The sequence below is a fragment of the Lepus europaeus genome, chromosome 10 (genome assembly GCF_033115175.1).
Source record: "Lepus europaeus isolate LE1 chromosome 10, mLepTim1.pri, whole genome shotgun sequence".
NCBI classification, from domain to species: domain Eukaryota; kingdom Metazoa; phylum Chordata; class Mammalia; order Lagomorpha; family Leporidae; genus Lepus; species Lepus europaeus.
The window spans coordinates 100,817,142-100,833,071 of record NC_084836.1 but is presented as its reverse complement, the minus strand read 5'-3'; the positions used below and the strand labels follow the sequence as shown (position 1 = coordinate 100,833,071).

Below are 15,930 nucleotides of genomic sequence, written 5' to 3'. Positions count from 1 at the left end.
CTCCAGCTTCCTGCTAGCACAGACCCTGGGTGGCAGTGACGATGGCTCAGCTGGGTTCCTGCCACACATGTAGGGGACCTGGATGAAATTCCCAGATCCCAGCTTTGGCCCAGTCCATTGCAGGCACTTGGGGAGCAAACCAGCAGATGGGAGCTTTCTCCCAATTCCTGTCTTTCTGACTTAATAGATGATACATACCTGGCTTAATAATTCATACAGCCAATCCCACCACTATCACAATTCTGCTGGAAAAATTCAATATAGTCCATGCACTGACTGCAGATGGGTAGCCTCGGGGGCACTGGCTCATGCACTGTTTCAAAGCAAAGAGCAGCCTGCTCGCAGTGCACTGAGGTCACCTACCTGGACCTATAAATGCCTGGGTTTGCAACCCTGGTGTGGAAGCCACTGGACCCCCCTGCTGATGAGTGATGTCTTGGGTGGCTCTGGAATGCTCCCTCCCCATACTTAGATTGTCTTACCTTTTGAGGTGGAAGGCCCTCTTCTAAATCCACAGAAGACATTATCTGTGACCTAGAACAGGGAATCAGAGCGGCTTGACCTGCAGGCTTTGTACGGCCCATGTGAAAGGCTGACCGTCCCTCCCAGGTCCCAGGTCCCAGGTCCCGGAAAGGCAGAGACGTCAGGGTCAGGCTCACACAGGCCTACTCCAGCATATGGTAAGCGTCCTTTCTCCCACAGACATTTCTCTAGCAGCAGGATGGGGCAGGATGGGCCTCAGGTCTCCCAGTGCCCCTGGAGACAGGACTCTGCCGTGGAACGAGGGTTAGGTGAGCGCCTGTGGCAGCCCTGCTCCTGGCCATGTTTCTACTGCGTCAGCAGCACCCTCCCCAAGATGAAGTTGGGATTTTGTTGGGATTCTTGGAGCCCATTCATCTCACCAGCAAGTCCCACCAGGAGTCAAAAAAGCACTCTAGGATGGCAGAACAGTCAGGAAAGAGACCCCCAAGACAAGCACCGTGACAGACGAAATGAGCCAGTTTGGCTTGAACAGAGGATTCCTGGGAGGCAGAGGGGAGGGAGGGATAGTGGAAAGAAAAGCCAGAAGCAGAATACACAATCTCAAATACCTGGCCAGGGAGTCAGAAGAGAACGTAGTGCAATTATGAAAAGCCATCAGCACAAGGTGGGAGGCGGAAGACTGAAGTCTGGCCAAAAGTGTCCTAACCTAATAGTGTCTTGGCAACAACCCAGATGCAAAAAGCAAAGTTGAGAAAAGAGCCAAGGGAGAGGTTTGGGAGCCAAGAACCAGGAATTGAAGGAAATGCCAGGACCATCTTCAGAAAAAGGAGAAAGTAAGGGCCGGAGTAGTGGTGCAGCAGGTTAACATGCTGTGATGCCCCCATCCCATAAGGGTACCAGTTTGGGTCCTGGCTGCTCCACTTCTGATCCAGCTCCCTACTAATGTGCTTGGGAAGGCAGCAGAAAATGGTCCTTGCACTTGGGTCCCTACCACTCACGTCCCTACTACCCAGAAAAAGCTCCTGGCTCCTGGCTTGAGCCTGGCTCAGCCCTAGCTGTTACAACCATTTGGGGAGTGAATCAGCAGATGAAAGATCTCTCCCTCTCAAAAAAATAAATAAATCTTTTTTTAAACAAACAAAAAAGAGTCTTAGCTAACAAATAATTAAAGTTAACATCAGCAATCATGGAACAAAATGACACCATGCATGTCTGGAATCTTCAAGCAAGATATCGCTGCAGTGGTAATACCAATAAACACACACTCTGAATCTTAGCATGTGGAAACAGGCCAACATATAATTGCAAGGCATTCTAAAAACTCTGCATTTTATGTTTTTAAAATGTCTATGAAGAGTGGGCATTGAGTCTAGCAGTTTAAGTAGCCAGCACCCCAGCGTGGGTGTTGTGACACAGCAGTTAAGACACCACTTGGAATCCCCACATCCCAGATCAGAATGCCTAGGTTTGAATCCCAGCTCTGCTTCCAATTTGTACTAATGCACACCCTGGGAGGCAGCAGGTGATGGCTCAAGTCCTTGGGTTCCCACCACTTCCATGGGCAACCTGAATGGAGTTCTAGGCTCCTGGCTTCAGCCTGGCCCAACCCTGGCTACTGCAGGCATTTGGGAGAGTGAACCAGCAGACAGACGATCTCTCTCTCCCTGTGTCCCTGTATTTCAAGTTAATAAAAAACAAAACCTTGGGGGCAGGAGGGTTGGAATCTGCATCCCATGTCATAGTCCTGGCTCTAACTCCCAGTTCTAGGTTCCTGCAAATGAAGACTTAGGGAGGAAGCAGCGATGACTCACTAGGGTTCCCCTCACCCAGCTGGGAGAGAGGTAGATTGAGTTCCCAGCTCCCACTCAGGCCCAGTCAGTGCATCTGGTAGTAAATCACGGGGGTGGGAACTCGTGTTCTCTGCCTCTCAATGCAGTCAATATTATACAAAACATAAACGGCTAAGGAACTATCACAGATTAAGGGTTACTTGAGATCCAACAAGTAAAGACAGTACACTTTAAAAAAAAATTTATTTATTTATCTGGGAGGTAGAGTTATACACAATGAGAGGGAGAGACAGAGAAAGAGGTCTTCCATCTGCTGGTTCACTCCCCAAATGGCTACAATGACCAGTGCTGGGCAGATCTGAAACCAGGAGCCAGGAGCTTCTTCCAGGTCTCCCACACAGCCAGCCCCAACAGTACACTCTTGAACTGGACTTGACTGGATTAAAAGATGTTATCAGGGAGGACTGCCACTATGGCATAGTAGGTTAATCCTTTGCCTGCGGAGCCAGCATCCCATACTGGCGCTGGTTCAAATCCCAACCGCTCCTCTTCTGAGCGCTCTCTGCTAATAGCCTGGGAAAGCAGTAGAAGATGGCCCAAGTGCTTGGGTGCCTGCACCCACATGGGAGACCCAGAAAAAGCTCCTGGCTCCTGGCTTCAGATAAGCGCAGCTCCAGCTGTTGCATCCCTCTGGGGAGTGATCCAGCAAATGGAAGACCTTTCTGTCTCTCCCTCTCACTATCTATAATTCTACTGCCCAAATAAATAAAATTTTTAAAAAAATGTTATTTTCACTATTAGGTGAAATTTTAATATGGACTCTACATTATGAGATACTGTTTTTCTGCTTTTGATAATTTTATTTTGGTTATAAAAGAGAATGCCCTTCTTGTTCTTAGGAGATATACATTTAAGTATTTAGTGGTAAAGGACATGATGTCTGTTATTTTCAAATGGTTTCAAATATAAATACATAAAAAGCAAATGTGCGGCTGGCACCGCGGCTCACTAGGCTAATCCTCTGCCTGCGGCGCCAGCACCCCAGGTTCTAGTTCCAGCTGGGGCACCAGTTCTGTCCCAGTTGCTCCTCTTCCAGGCCAGCTCTCTGCTGTGGCCCCGGAAGGCAGTGGAGGATGGCCCAGGTGCTTGGGCCCTGAACCCACATGGGAGGCCAGGAGGAAGCACCTAGCTCCTGGCTTCAGATTGGCACAGCGTGCCGGCCATAGTGGCCATTTGGGGAGTGAACCAACAGAAGGAAGACCTTTCTCTAACTCTGCCTGTCAAAAAAAAAAAAAAAAAGCAAATGTGGCAAAATGTTCACAATTTGGGTGGAGGGAAGTTCTTTGTACTATTCTTACAACTATCTAATAGGTTTTTTAAACTTCTGTTTATTTATTTGAGAGACAGAGAAGAAAATACACGAAAGAGATCTCATCTGCTGGGCAAAACAAGGTCTCTCACATGGGAGGCAGGAGGCCACCACCACTGCCTCCCAGGTCTGCACCTGCAGGAAGCTGGCGTCAGAAGCTGGAGCTGGCACTCCAGTAGGGGACACAGGCATCCTAACTGCTACACCAAATGGCCACCCTTTGTATTTTTAATTATTTCAAAACTAAAAGTTTTGTAAGAGAAATAGGTCTTTAACCAGGAGAGCAGCAGCTCTGTTTATGTCCATAGACTGAGGCAAACCAGCAAGTGGAATAAAACACTGGTTGCTAGCAACAGAAGCTACACACATACAAGGTGGTGGAGAGAAGAGTTGGGGCGTGGACACGGGGAGCAGAGAAACTCGTTACTCCAAGACTGTGGGGAAGAAAAGGAAAACCAAGATGTAGAATTCAATTTACAGTTACAATCAGAGAACACATGGGATCAGAAGTCAAACCCACGGGCCTCGATCTACTCCCTGAGGTTGTTTGGCTCAGAGCAGTCTGGAGGGGAGGGGTGGGAGGTAGGGTGCAAGTCTGTCAACAGAGGTGGGAGCTGGGAGCAGCCAGTAGGGAAGCACGCTGGAGACAGGAGGGAAACAACCGGTCTGCTGCACAACTGGTTTGAACAACCTGCAGGGGCAGATGCCTTAAAGCTAAATGCACCTAAAGCTGCCCCAGAAACAGGCAGATGATCTCACAGTCCCCATCCAATCTTGGCTCTCAGGGGAGCAAATCCTCAGGCTCAAGTGTTCACACTTTCAGAGAACAACTTTAACCCAAAACCCTCACTCACCCTGACCCAATCTGATCTCCCCAGTTAACCATGCCGGATGACCTAGAGCTGCCAGTTTTCGAGCCCCATGTCAACTGAGACATCTTGGCAGTTGTCTCCGAATCCGAGCAGCTCTTCTATGAAGTCACCGTGGAACTCAGAAGGCTTCCACCTGCCTGAGGCCAACAGGTCATACTAGAACCAGGAAGAGGAGAATTCCGGACAAAAACAGAAACGGAGCAGCAGAATCCAAATCGCAAACCATAGCCATACAGCCATTTTTCACACCATCGGAGATACCTTTTTATTGATGAAGTTGAACATACACAGACAGGACACAGCACAAACAGCCAGGACATGCAGGTAAACAAAACAATCCATACGACAAGCACGGACAGAGAGGGCTCACCTCCCACACACTGCGGTAATCGCTTGGGGAGCCCCATGGTAAAGAAGGGGTTCACCCAAACTGAACTACCTCTCACAGTTGAGACAGCAAAAGGCACAGCCAATCCCTAAGCAGCCTTCTGCATGAGCTCCAATTCTCGGAAAAAAAGGAAGGTGAGAAGAGCATTATGTGTGAGAAGAGGAATTTAAAAAGCCAGGCTTAAGAGCAGGACTGACTGCATACAGCCACAGTGCAACCTCGGCCCACGGCACAAAGCAGCTAAGTCTCCAAGGAGGGACCCCAACCAAGGACATGCATTCCAGATTTAAAAGGTACCCAGGTAAATCACATTCCATGAGGAACCAGATGTTACAGAAATGCGAAGTGACCATCAAGCAAAACACGCTCAAGAGAACATCAACATACACACGCAAACCCTCCTCCGGTTGCGGCAATGATGCCAACAAAGGATCTGGTCAGATTAGAGTGTGGCTGAATAAAATGTCAAAGGGTGCAGAAGTCCTTTAAATCAGGGTTTTAACTAGACTAGGTATTAAAAAGCCAAAGGTGGGCCAGCGCCGTGGCTCACTTGGTTAATCCTCTGCCTGCGGCGCCGGCATCCCATATGGGTGCCGGGTTCTAGTCCCAGTTGCTCCTCTTCCAGTCCAGCTCTCTGCTGTGGCCTGGGAAGGCAGTGGAGAATGGCCCAAGTGCATGGGAGACCAGGAGGAATCACCTGGCTCCTGGCTTCAGAGCGGTATAGCTCCAACCGTAGCAGCCATTTGGGGGGGTGAACCAGCAGAGGGAGGACCTTTCTCTTTGTCTCTCTGTTTAACTCTGTCAAAAAAAAAAAAAAGCCAAAGGTTTAAAAAAATAATAATTGGGACCAGCACTGTGGCATAGCAGGTAAAGCTGCCGCCTTTAGTGCCAGCATCCCATATGGGAGCCAATTCGAGTCCCGGCTGCTCCACTTCCGATCCAGCTCTCTGCTATGGCCTGGGAAAGCAGTGGAAGATGGTTCAAGGCCTTGGGCCCCTGCACCCATGTGGGAGACCTGGCTTCGTGGTTCCTGGCTTCGGATCGGCAAAGCTCCAGCCATCTGGGGAGTGAACCAGTGGATGGAAGACTTCTCTCTCTGCCTCTCCTTCTCTATAACTTTCAAGTAAAATAAATAAATAAATAAATAAATAAAAAATGAACAGGCTGATGACCCTATATTTGAGTGTTTCCCATTGCTTCTTTGGTACATTTATTTTCCATACAACATTATCAATTCTTATAGCAGTTCCTATGTTTTTACGACAATACACTTTTACTACTCAAATAGTATATATTTTTTCACTATGCCCTATCCTGATTAATAACTATCAATTTTTATGTGGCTAACACATGCTAACCTGTCACAATATATTCTCCCTTCCTGGAAAGAAACATCAGAGGAAAAAAAAGGGAACTACTGGGACCAGCGCTGTGGTGCACTAGGTTAATCCTCTGCCTGTGGCGCCGGCATCCCATATGGGCGCTGGTTCTAGTTCCGGTTGCTCCTCTTCCAGTCCAGCTCTCTGCTGTGGCCTGGGATAGCAGTAGAAGATGACTCAACTGCTTGGGCCCCTGCACCCACATGGGAAACTGGGAAGAAGCACCTGGCTCTGGGCTTCAGATCAGCACAGCTCTGGCGGTTGCGGCCTTTTGGGAGTGAACCAACGGAAGGAAGACCTTTCTCTCTGTCTGTAACTCTGTCAAATAAATAAATACTATCTTTAAAAAAAAGGGGGGGGGGGACTATTAAGATGTATTCCACTTTTTAAATAAAAGTTCAGAAAACAGCTAAAGAGTGAAATATGATCATCACTAACCGAGGTTTAAAAAAAAGAGTAAAGATATTTAGAAGAAAAATCTAGATAAACTTCACCAAAATAATTCTGGAAAAAGAATTTTAAAAGTCCCACTTGAGACCAACTCAGGAATCATTTGCTGATCCCAGGAAACCCTGACCTCACAGGGGTGTGTGTGGCCAGACGACAGCAACTCAGCGGGGAGAGGGCAGCCCTCCGCAGGTCACTGCTCCAGGCAGGCACTCCTGCGCTGCCCCCAGCAGTACCACTGCTGGCCTTCCAACTTGAACACTGCCCATCTGTAAGATGTCAAAACTTCCATCCTTCCTCAGCCCTGTATGTCAAAAGTTTCCACATGCAATTTAGCAGTCTAAAATAAGCTGCTTTTTTTTCCAAACAAACAAGAAGACAGTAGAAGTGACTGACTGCGAGAACAAAGGATCCTGAAGATGAGGCTCAGGGTCACACCTTTGGCTGGTGACGGATGGACGTGACAACCTGCCCTGCCCATCACACCACACAGCCAAAGAAAACTCAGGACTCCAAAAAACCACGACTCACAATACAGCAGATTCTTAATGTGGTTGAACAGCTACTTTTTAAAAAAAATCACTTCTTAAGCTATAAATAGCGGGTCGGGTGTGAGTGTGTACATTTTGAAAGTGCCTGTTTGAGAACTGAAGGGAACTACCCAAGATGACTTAAGAATCATTCCATTCAAATAGACTGCTTTGTCCTAAATAAAATATTCAGAAAGATGAAAAAAACACTTCAAGTGGTAAAGCTGCTGCCTGCGGTACCGGCACTCCATATGGGCGCCAATTCGAGTCCCGGCTGCTCCAGCTCTCTGCTATGGCCTGGGAAAGTAGTGGAAGTTGGCCCAAGTCCTTGGGCCCTTGCACCTGCGTGGGAGACCAGGAGGAAGTTCCTGGCTTCTGGCTTTGGATCAGCGCAGCTTGTGGCCAGTCGGGGAGTGAACCAGCAGATGGAAGCTCGCTCACTCTCTGCCTCTGCCTCTCTGTATCTCTGCCTTTCAAATAAATAAATAAATCTTTAAAAAATAAATATTTCATTCTGAGAATTGTTACTTCCTCTTTCAGGCTTCAATGTTAAAGTACACATGGGGGAAAAAAACACAACAGTGCATTTCATTCCCCTAAGCAAAAAGCTTCAAAGTAAAAATGCAGTCATACGTTATACTCACGGTGTTTTGTACACGAACATGTAAAATACCACCCCCTCCCCCTGCACAAAAAGAGGAGTTCTATTAGGTTAGAAAACGTTAAGCTAAAGTCCAGAAGATCTTGAGATTATGCTGGATCTCAAAATCACTAAAACTACATCATAATATAAAATGAGCCCTATTATGAGAAGTATAAAAATTAATAGAAAACTGAGAAGCAAGGCTTGTACAGGGAAATAAAACTGAAGGTCACCCAGGCTAAAACAGGAGAAACCATGACAGATTCTGGGTAAAAATAATGGAGATTCTTGCACTACATGAGGAGCTGGGATCATTAGCAAGACTCTCTGCAACTTGCAACTGTGGAAAACGCTGAACTCAAGCTGAACCACTTGTTACTTCTGTCAAAGCCTCCCCTGCTGGGGCCAGTGTTGTGGCAGCCGACTGTGTTAAGCCATCTCCTGTGATGCCTGCATCCCACGTGGGTGCGAGTTCCAGTACTGGCTGCTCCACTTTCAGAGGATGGCCCAAGTAGCTGGGCCCCTGTACCCACGTGGAAGAACATGAAGACGTTCCTGGCTCCTCACTTTTAGCCTGGCCGTTGCAGCTGTATGGGGAACAAACCAATGGATAGATCTCTAACCGTGGCTTTCAAATAAATAAATAAATAAATCTTTTTTAAAAAAGAATTTTTATTCATTTATTTGAGAGGTAGAGTTAGAGAGGGAGGAAAAGACAAGAGAAAGGTCTTCCGTCTGCTGGTTCACTCCCCAAATGGCAGCAATGGCAGAAGCTGGGCCAATCTGAAGCCAGAAGCCAGGCGCTTCTTCAGGGCCTCTCCTGCGGGTACAGAGGTCCAAGCACTTGGGCCATCTACCACTGCTTTCCTAGGCCATAAGCAGAGAGCTGGATTGGGAGAGGAGCAGCCCGGGACACAAACTGGCACCCATATGGGATGCTGGTACCACATGCAGAGGCTTAGTCCACTAAACCACAGCGCCAGCCCCTAAATAAATAAATCTTAAAAAGAAAGAAAAAGCTTCTTTTGAAGTCAAAACCAAAAGTATTTAACTATTAAAATACGTAAGTTGTACAATTTACAATTTGTTAGTGAAAATTGTTTCAAAACTCCCTATGAAACACTATGTGCTTTTCTGAGTCAAAAACTAATAAAAAATTAGCCTCCAGAAGCAACATCCGCACTCTCCCACTCCTTTCCGTTCCAGTATCCTATTGCTTTTATAACCCTAGGTAACCCTTCTCAACTGAAAGGGCTCCTCTCCAAATCAACCAATGAAACGCTACGCTCTGCAGACCTGGGATGCAGAGCCTGAACGATGACCCTCATGTCAACTACAGTCCAAACATGGCCTTACAACTACAGCACTATCTTCTTTTTTATTAAGATTTTATTTTGGGCCGGCGCCGTGGCTTAACAGGCTAATCCTCCGCCTTGCGGCGCCGGCACACCAGGTTCTAGTCCCGGTCAGGGCACCAATCCTGTCCCGGTTGCCCCTCTTCCAGGCCAGCTCTCTGCTGTGGCCAGGGAGTGCAGTGGAGGATGGCCCAAGTGCTTGGGCCCTGCACCCTATAGGAGACCAGGAAAAGCACCTGGCTCCTGCCATCGGAACAGCGCGGTGCGCCGGCCGCAGCGCACCTACCGCGGTGGCCATTGGAGGGTGAACCAACGGCAAAAAGGAAGACCTTTCTCTCTGTCTCCCTCTACTGTCCACTCTGCCTGTCAAAAATTAAAAAAAAAAAAAAAAAAAAAGATTTTATTTTATTTGAAAGAGTTACAGACAGAGGTAGAGACAGAGAGAGGTCTTCCATTCACTGGTTCACTCCCCAGACGGCCACAATGGCCAGAGCTGCACCCATCCGAAGCCAGGAGCCAGGAGCTTCTTCCAGGTCTCCCGTGTGGGTGCAGGGGCCCAAGGACTTGGGCCATCTTCCACTACTTTCCCAGGCCATAGCAGAGAGCTGGATTGGAAGAGTAGCAGCCAGGACTAGAACCAGCACCCATATGGCTTCAGGCCAGGGCTTTAACCTGCTGCGCCACAGCACTGGCCCCTATCTTCTTTATCTTGGTAAAGACCAGAGAGGAGGATCTGGTCACCTCTGCTTTCATATAATCAGTCTATCCAATTGTATGCTTAATCTTGAACTTATAATGGTCTTCATTACAATCTATGGATTATCCATTAAGGCAAACTAATAAGAGCCATGAAACTAACCCAGGGTGCTGGCACTGTGGCACAGCAGGTACAAGCCACTGCCTGGTATGGGCACCAGTTAAAGAGTCCTGGCTGTTCCACTTCCAATCCAGCTCTCTGCTATGGCCTGGAAAAGCAGAAAAAGATGGCCTAAGTCCTTGGGCCCCTGCACCCATGTGAGAGACCCAGAAGAAGCTCCAGGTTCCTGGCTTCAGATGGGCCCAGCTCCAGCCACTGCGGCCACTTGAGGAGTGAACCAGCCTATGAAGATACCTCTCTCTCTCTCTCTTCCTGCCTCTATAACTCTGCCTTTCGAATAAAATCAAATCTTAAAAAAAAATGTGGGGGGTGAACCAACGGAAGGAAGACCTTTCTGTCTCTCTAACTCTGTCAAGTAAATTAAAAAAAAAAAAAAAAAGTACCCAAGGTGTCCAGGGCTGTGACACGGCAGGTTAAGCCAAGGCCTACAATGCCTGCATCCCACAAGGACGCTGGTTCGAGTCCTGGCTGCTCCACTTTTGATCTAGCTCCCTGCTAACGCACCTGAGAAAGCAGTGGAAGATGGCCCTAGTGCTTGGGCCCCTGCACCTACATGGGACACCCAAAAGAATCACCTGGCTTCGGCCTGGCCTAGTCTAGGTTGTTGTGGCCATTTGGGGAATAAATCAGCAGATGAAAGATCAGTGTTGGCCGGCGCCGCGGCTCACTAGGCTAATCCTCCGCCTGTGGTGCTGGCACCCGGGGTTCTAGTCCCGGTTGGGGCGCCGGTTCTGTCCCAGTTGCTCCTCCTCCAGTCCAGCTCTCGGGCGCCGATCCGAAGCCAGGAGCCAGGTGCTTCTCCTGGTCTCCCATGCGGGTGCAGGGCCCAAGGACCTGGGCCATCCTCCACTGCACTCCCGGGCCATAGCAGAGAGCTGGCCTGGAAGAGGGGCAACCGGGACAGAATCCGGCGCCCCAACCAGGACTAGAACCCGGTGTGCCGACGCTGCAGGCAGAGGATTAGCCTATTGAGCTGCAGTGCCGGCCTGGCTCCTACTCTTCCAATCTAACTCTCTGTTATGGCCTGGGAATGTAGTGGAAGACGGCCCAAGTCCTTGGGCCCCTGCACCTACACAGGAGACCTGGAAGAAGCTCCTGGTTCCTGGCTCTGGATCAGCACAGCTCCAGCCATTGTGGCCATCTGGGGAGTGAACCAGTGGATGGAAGACCTCTCTGTCTCTCCTTCTCTGTGTAACTCTGACTTTTAAGTAAAATAAATAGATGTTTAAAAAAAAGAAAATTTTATTTTAATAAGGCAAGATTTCTAGAGAATTCCAAATTGCTGACAAATCATTTTACAATTCTCATTTTCTTGCTACCTTTCACAAAGTTCTGGGCTCTGGTGGGTAACCAACCTGGTTTTTTGTTTTGTTTTTTCCCCTTTTGTGGTATGCTTTCAGATAGTCACAGGACAAAGGGTGGCCTCTCCCCAGACTCACACACACTTTCAGGAAGGCTAACTTCATTCTACACACAGAACCAGAAAGCCTCCGACAGGAAACAAACGCAGGCTGTTCACATCTGTAGTTGACGTATGCACAGATGTAAACGCGGGCTGTTCACATCTGTAGTTGACGTATGCACAGATGTAAACGCGGGTTGTTCACATCTGTAGCTGACGTATGCACAGATGTAAACGCGGGTTGTTCACATCTGTAGCTGACGTATGCACAGATGTAAACGCGGGTTGTTCACATCTGTAGCTGACGTATGCACAGATGTAACGCCCTGCACTGATGAGCAGTAAGCCTGGAAATGTGCCTCCAGGGCCAGCCCGGCCCAATACATGAGCCAATGAATGAAGCCACTCAACTTCACCCGACAGGTGTAGTTCCCGTGTGGTATCACTCTCCATTCAGATTAAGCCAAGGGGGAAGCCATCTTCAAAAGTAAGAGCCCAAGGCAAGCTGGCCGAAGACTTCTAGTTGAATGGTTCTAATTAGGAGACACGTTCAGAGAGGAAGTGAAGAGTCCTCCTCAGGCTTTCTTTCAGACAACTCTGCACATTCAGACGCCTACTTCTGGAATTGTGAGCAAACAGCTGTGAGTGTAACGAAGGTACAGAAATAACTCACCCTATTTTGAAACTAAATGTCTAAATTCAAAAATAACAAATTGTGAACAGTGCCACACCCAGAAAAGGACTAAAAATTCATGGACACTGATCACAGGATAAAGTTCAGCCTGGTTCTAAGCAATTACTTTTATCCTCTATTGACAATGGGAGATTTGGGTCACACACATGCTAGCAAGCTAACCTGATTAGGCTTATCGGCCTAAAGCCTAGGGTTTTATTTGCTGACCAAGCCAAGGAAGAACTGTGGTAAATATCACAAACAGGCCTCCCCGTTCTCCATCTTACAGGACAACCCCTAAAGAGCAACTTCTCTAGATAAGCACCAGGTTACAGCAAAAGGAATCTGCTTCTTTTCCAAAACCCTATTACATATTACATTCTAAAGAATGAACCTTGAACAGGTTTTATTTTTTGAAGAAAGTATTTTTCTTTTTTGAAGATTTATTTATTTAAAATTCAGAGATACAAGGCCGGCGCCGTGGCTCAACAGGCTAATCCTCCGCCTTGTGGCGCCAGCACACCGGGTTCTAGTCCCGGTTGGGGCGCCGGATTCTGTCCTGGTTGCCCCTCTTCCAGGCCAGCTCTCTGCTGTGGCCAGGGAGTGCAGTGGAGGATGGCCCAAGTGCTTGGGCCCTGCACCCTACAGGAGACCAGGAGAAGCACCTGGCTCCTGCCATCGGATCAGCGCGGTGCGCCGACCGCAGAGCACCAGCCGCGGCGGCCACTGGAGCGTGAACCAACAGCAAAGGAAGACCTTTCTCTCTGTCTCTCTCTCTCACTATCCACTCTGCCTGTTAAAAAAATAAAATATAAATAAATAAATTCAGAGATACAGAGAGAAAAATCTTCCATCCACTGGCTTACTCTCTAGATGGAAGGAATGGCTGGGGCTGGGTCTAGCGCTGGGCCAGGCAGAAGCCAGAGGCTTCATTTGAGTGTTCTATGTTGGCAGAAGAGGCCCAAACAGTTCGGGCCATTCTCCTTTGCTTTAAGATTTATTCTTAAATATTTGAAAGGCAGAGTTACAGAGAACAGAGGCAGAGAGAGAGGTCTTCCATCCGCCGGTCCACTCCCCATATGGCTGCAACGGCCAGAGCTGCGCTGATCAGAAGGCAGGAACCAGGAGCTTCCCCCAGGTCTCCCACGCGGGTGCAGGGGCCCAATGATCTGGGCCATCTTCTACAGCTTTCCCAGGCCACAGCAGAGAGCTAGATTGGAAATGGAGCAGCCGGGACTCGAACCAGCGCCCATATGGGATGCCAGCACAGCAGGTAGCGGCCCCACCTGCCTAGACTGGAAGTGGAGTAGCCAGAACACAAAACAATGACTGCAAATGGAAAGCCAGTGTCACAGGCAACAGCTTGTCTCACTGTGCCATAACACTAGCCCCGAAAATGTTCTCTTATATCAGAGTTGCTGAATTTTCATTTAAAAGAAAATGATGGGGGCCGGCACTGCAGCTCAATAGCTAATCTTCCGCCTGCAGCGCTGGCACCCTGGGTTCTAATCCCCGTCGGGGCGCCGGATTCTGTCCTGGTTGCCCCTCTTCCAAGCCAGCTCTCTGCTGTGGCCCGGGAGTGCAGTGGAAGATGGCCCAAGTGCTTGGGCCCTGCACCCCATGGGAGACCAGGAGAAGCACCTGGCTCCTGGCTGGCTTTGGATCAGCACGGTGTGCTGGCCGCAGATTGGAGGGTGAAACAACGGCAAAGGAAGACCTTTCTTTCCGTCTCTTTCTCACTGTCCACTCTGCCTGTCAAAAAAATAAAAAATTAAAAAAAAAAGAAAATGATGGGGTTGGGTGTTGTGGCACAGTGGGGTAAGCCACTGTTTGGGACACTCACATCCTATATTGGAACACCTGGGTCAAGTCCTAGCTCCTCCACTTCTGATCTAGGTCCCTGGGAGGCAGATGATGGCTCAAATGCTTGGGTCTCTGCCACCCATGTGGGAGACCCAAAATGAAATTCCAGGCTCCTGGCTTCAGCCTAGCCAAGCCCTGGCTGTTGCAGGCATCTGGGGAGTGAACCAGTGGATGGAAGCCTACTCTTGCTTTCTCTCACTCTTTCAAGTAGGTGAAAATAAACATTTTCAAAAACTACCTTAAGGGTCAGTATTCTGGTGTAGCAGGTAAAGCTGCAGCCTGCAACACTAGCATCCCATAATGGGTGCTGGTTTGAGTCCTAGCTGCTCCACTTCCAATCCAGCTCCAGGCTCCTGGCTAACGACCTGGGCAAGGAGCAGAAAACACCCAAGTGCCTGGACCCCTGCACCTGTGTGGGAGACCAGGAAGAAGCTTCTGGTTCCTGGTTTCAGTATGGCTCAGCCCTGACCATTGCAGACAACTGGGGGAGTGAACGAGCAGATGAAGACCTGTCTCTCCCTCACTCTGTAACTCTGACTTTCAAACAAATTAAATAAATCGTAAAAAAAAAAAAAATCAAACAGTGAAATGTGCGTGTAGACCTCAAAATAGGATGAAAAATCAGTCTGAATATGGTAAAGAACTTGACTTTTGAATACCACCAAGCTGAAAAGAAACTTAAAAATGTGTTATTTTACAAAATACACAAAGCCTTTAAGGAATGGCTTCCTGGATTCCCAGGATACAAAAGCCCTGTCTTGAGCATTTCCTAATCTACAGATTATGAAGGCTGGATCTGAAGAACCAATGCCATAACTAATGCCTCAGGTCCATTTAGAACTTAACGCTTCGGTGACTATTCTTCTGCCAGTTCATCCTGAACCCGGCCAGCACCCAGTGAGGCAGGCGCTACAGCCATCACCACCACCCGTGTATCGTGGGTGAGAACGAGAGGTCAATTTTTAGCTCAAAAAATCACACAACTAGGAGGGATTGCAAAAGGATACAAATCTGATGCTCCCTTTGCCAGAATTCAGACTTGAAGTTTGTGAGCCTAAGTTACAGGCCCAGGTTCAGGTCCGAGGACTACAACAAACACAGATCACCTGAGGTACATGATTATAACGCAGGTTTTCTATCTCTAAGCTCAGTATTCCTGGGGAATGGACTCGACAAACATGTTATGCCAAACAAGCTCCCCCAGTGATTCTGATCACCAGCCTGAGGAATGGATCCTGAACCCAAATCTAGCCATAAAACCCCTTTACCTATCTTTAACAATGCAGAACTTACCAAGCAAACCAAGCAACTTGTTCACATTTAGTGCAGCAGTGACCCAAACTGAGTTGGTAACATTCAAAGACTGCGTGTGCCGTAGCCCCGAGAGCCAGGACAGGGTCACAGGTGCACACAGGGTCAGCTTTAGTCCTTACATCTCAGCTGGCAGCACCCAACAGTATCTTCACACACGCCATGCTCTCCTGGAGGTATCTTCTTGGAGGTTACCAAAGCATACGATGACAAACTTCTTCTGAAAGTGTATTACATTTCAAGGAAGGCTTCATACATTACCTTCTAGAGGAAATAATTTGGAGTTAAGTCTGGTCAAAAATCAGCATCCAGCTGGGTTTACAGAACAGCCGTAACTGTGGAGATTATTCTAAAGGTCATACAAAAAAATGAACTTCTGCCCATTTCACTTTTCTGTGGACTGGAAATGGCAGCAAGTTTCCTGAATTCATTTCTAAAAGGCACACAATGTTATAGGGGAGGGAGGAAAGTGTCAGTTTTGGATTTTATAGATTGACACTTTATAAACTGTCTCTGAAACATCTTTCAAGAGAAAAATGCCGTCCGCC

The 15,930-nt window shown here is 48.2% G+C and overlaps 1 protein-coding gene across 1 annotated transcript in view; it reads right to left on the bottom strand.

Moving 5' to 3' along the window:
* The window catches only part of EFCAB8 (EF-hand calcium binding domain 8), a 65,333-nt gene extending 64,809 nt beyond the window's left edge, over nt 1-524 (bottom strand). Inside the window, exon 1 of the mRNA XM_062202545.1 lies at nt 483-524. Within this exon, the coding sequence (XP_062058529.1) occupies nt 483-524 (42 nt within the window). The remainder of the gene's footprint in view (nt 1-482) is intronic.
* Between the last annotated feature and the right edge of the window lie 15,406 nt (nt 525-15,930).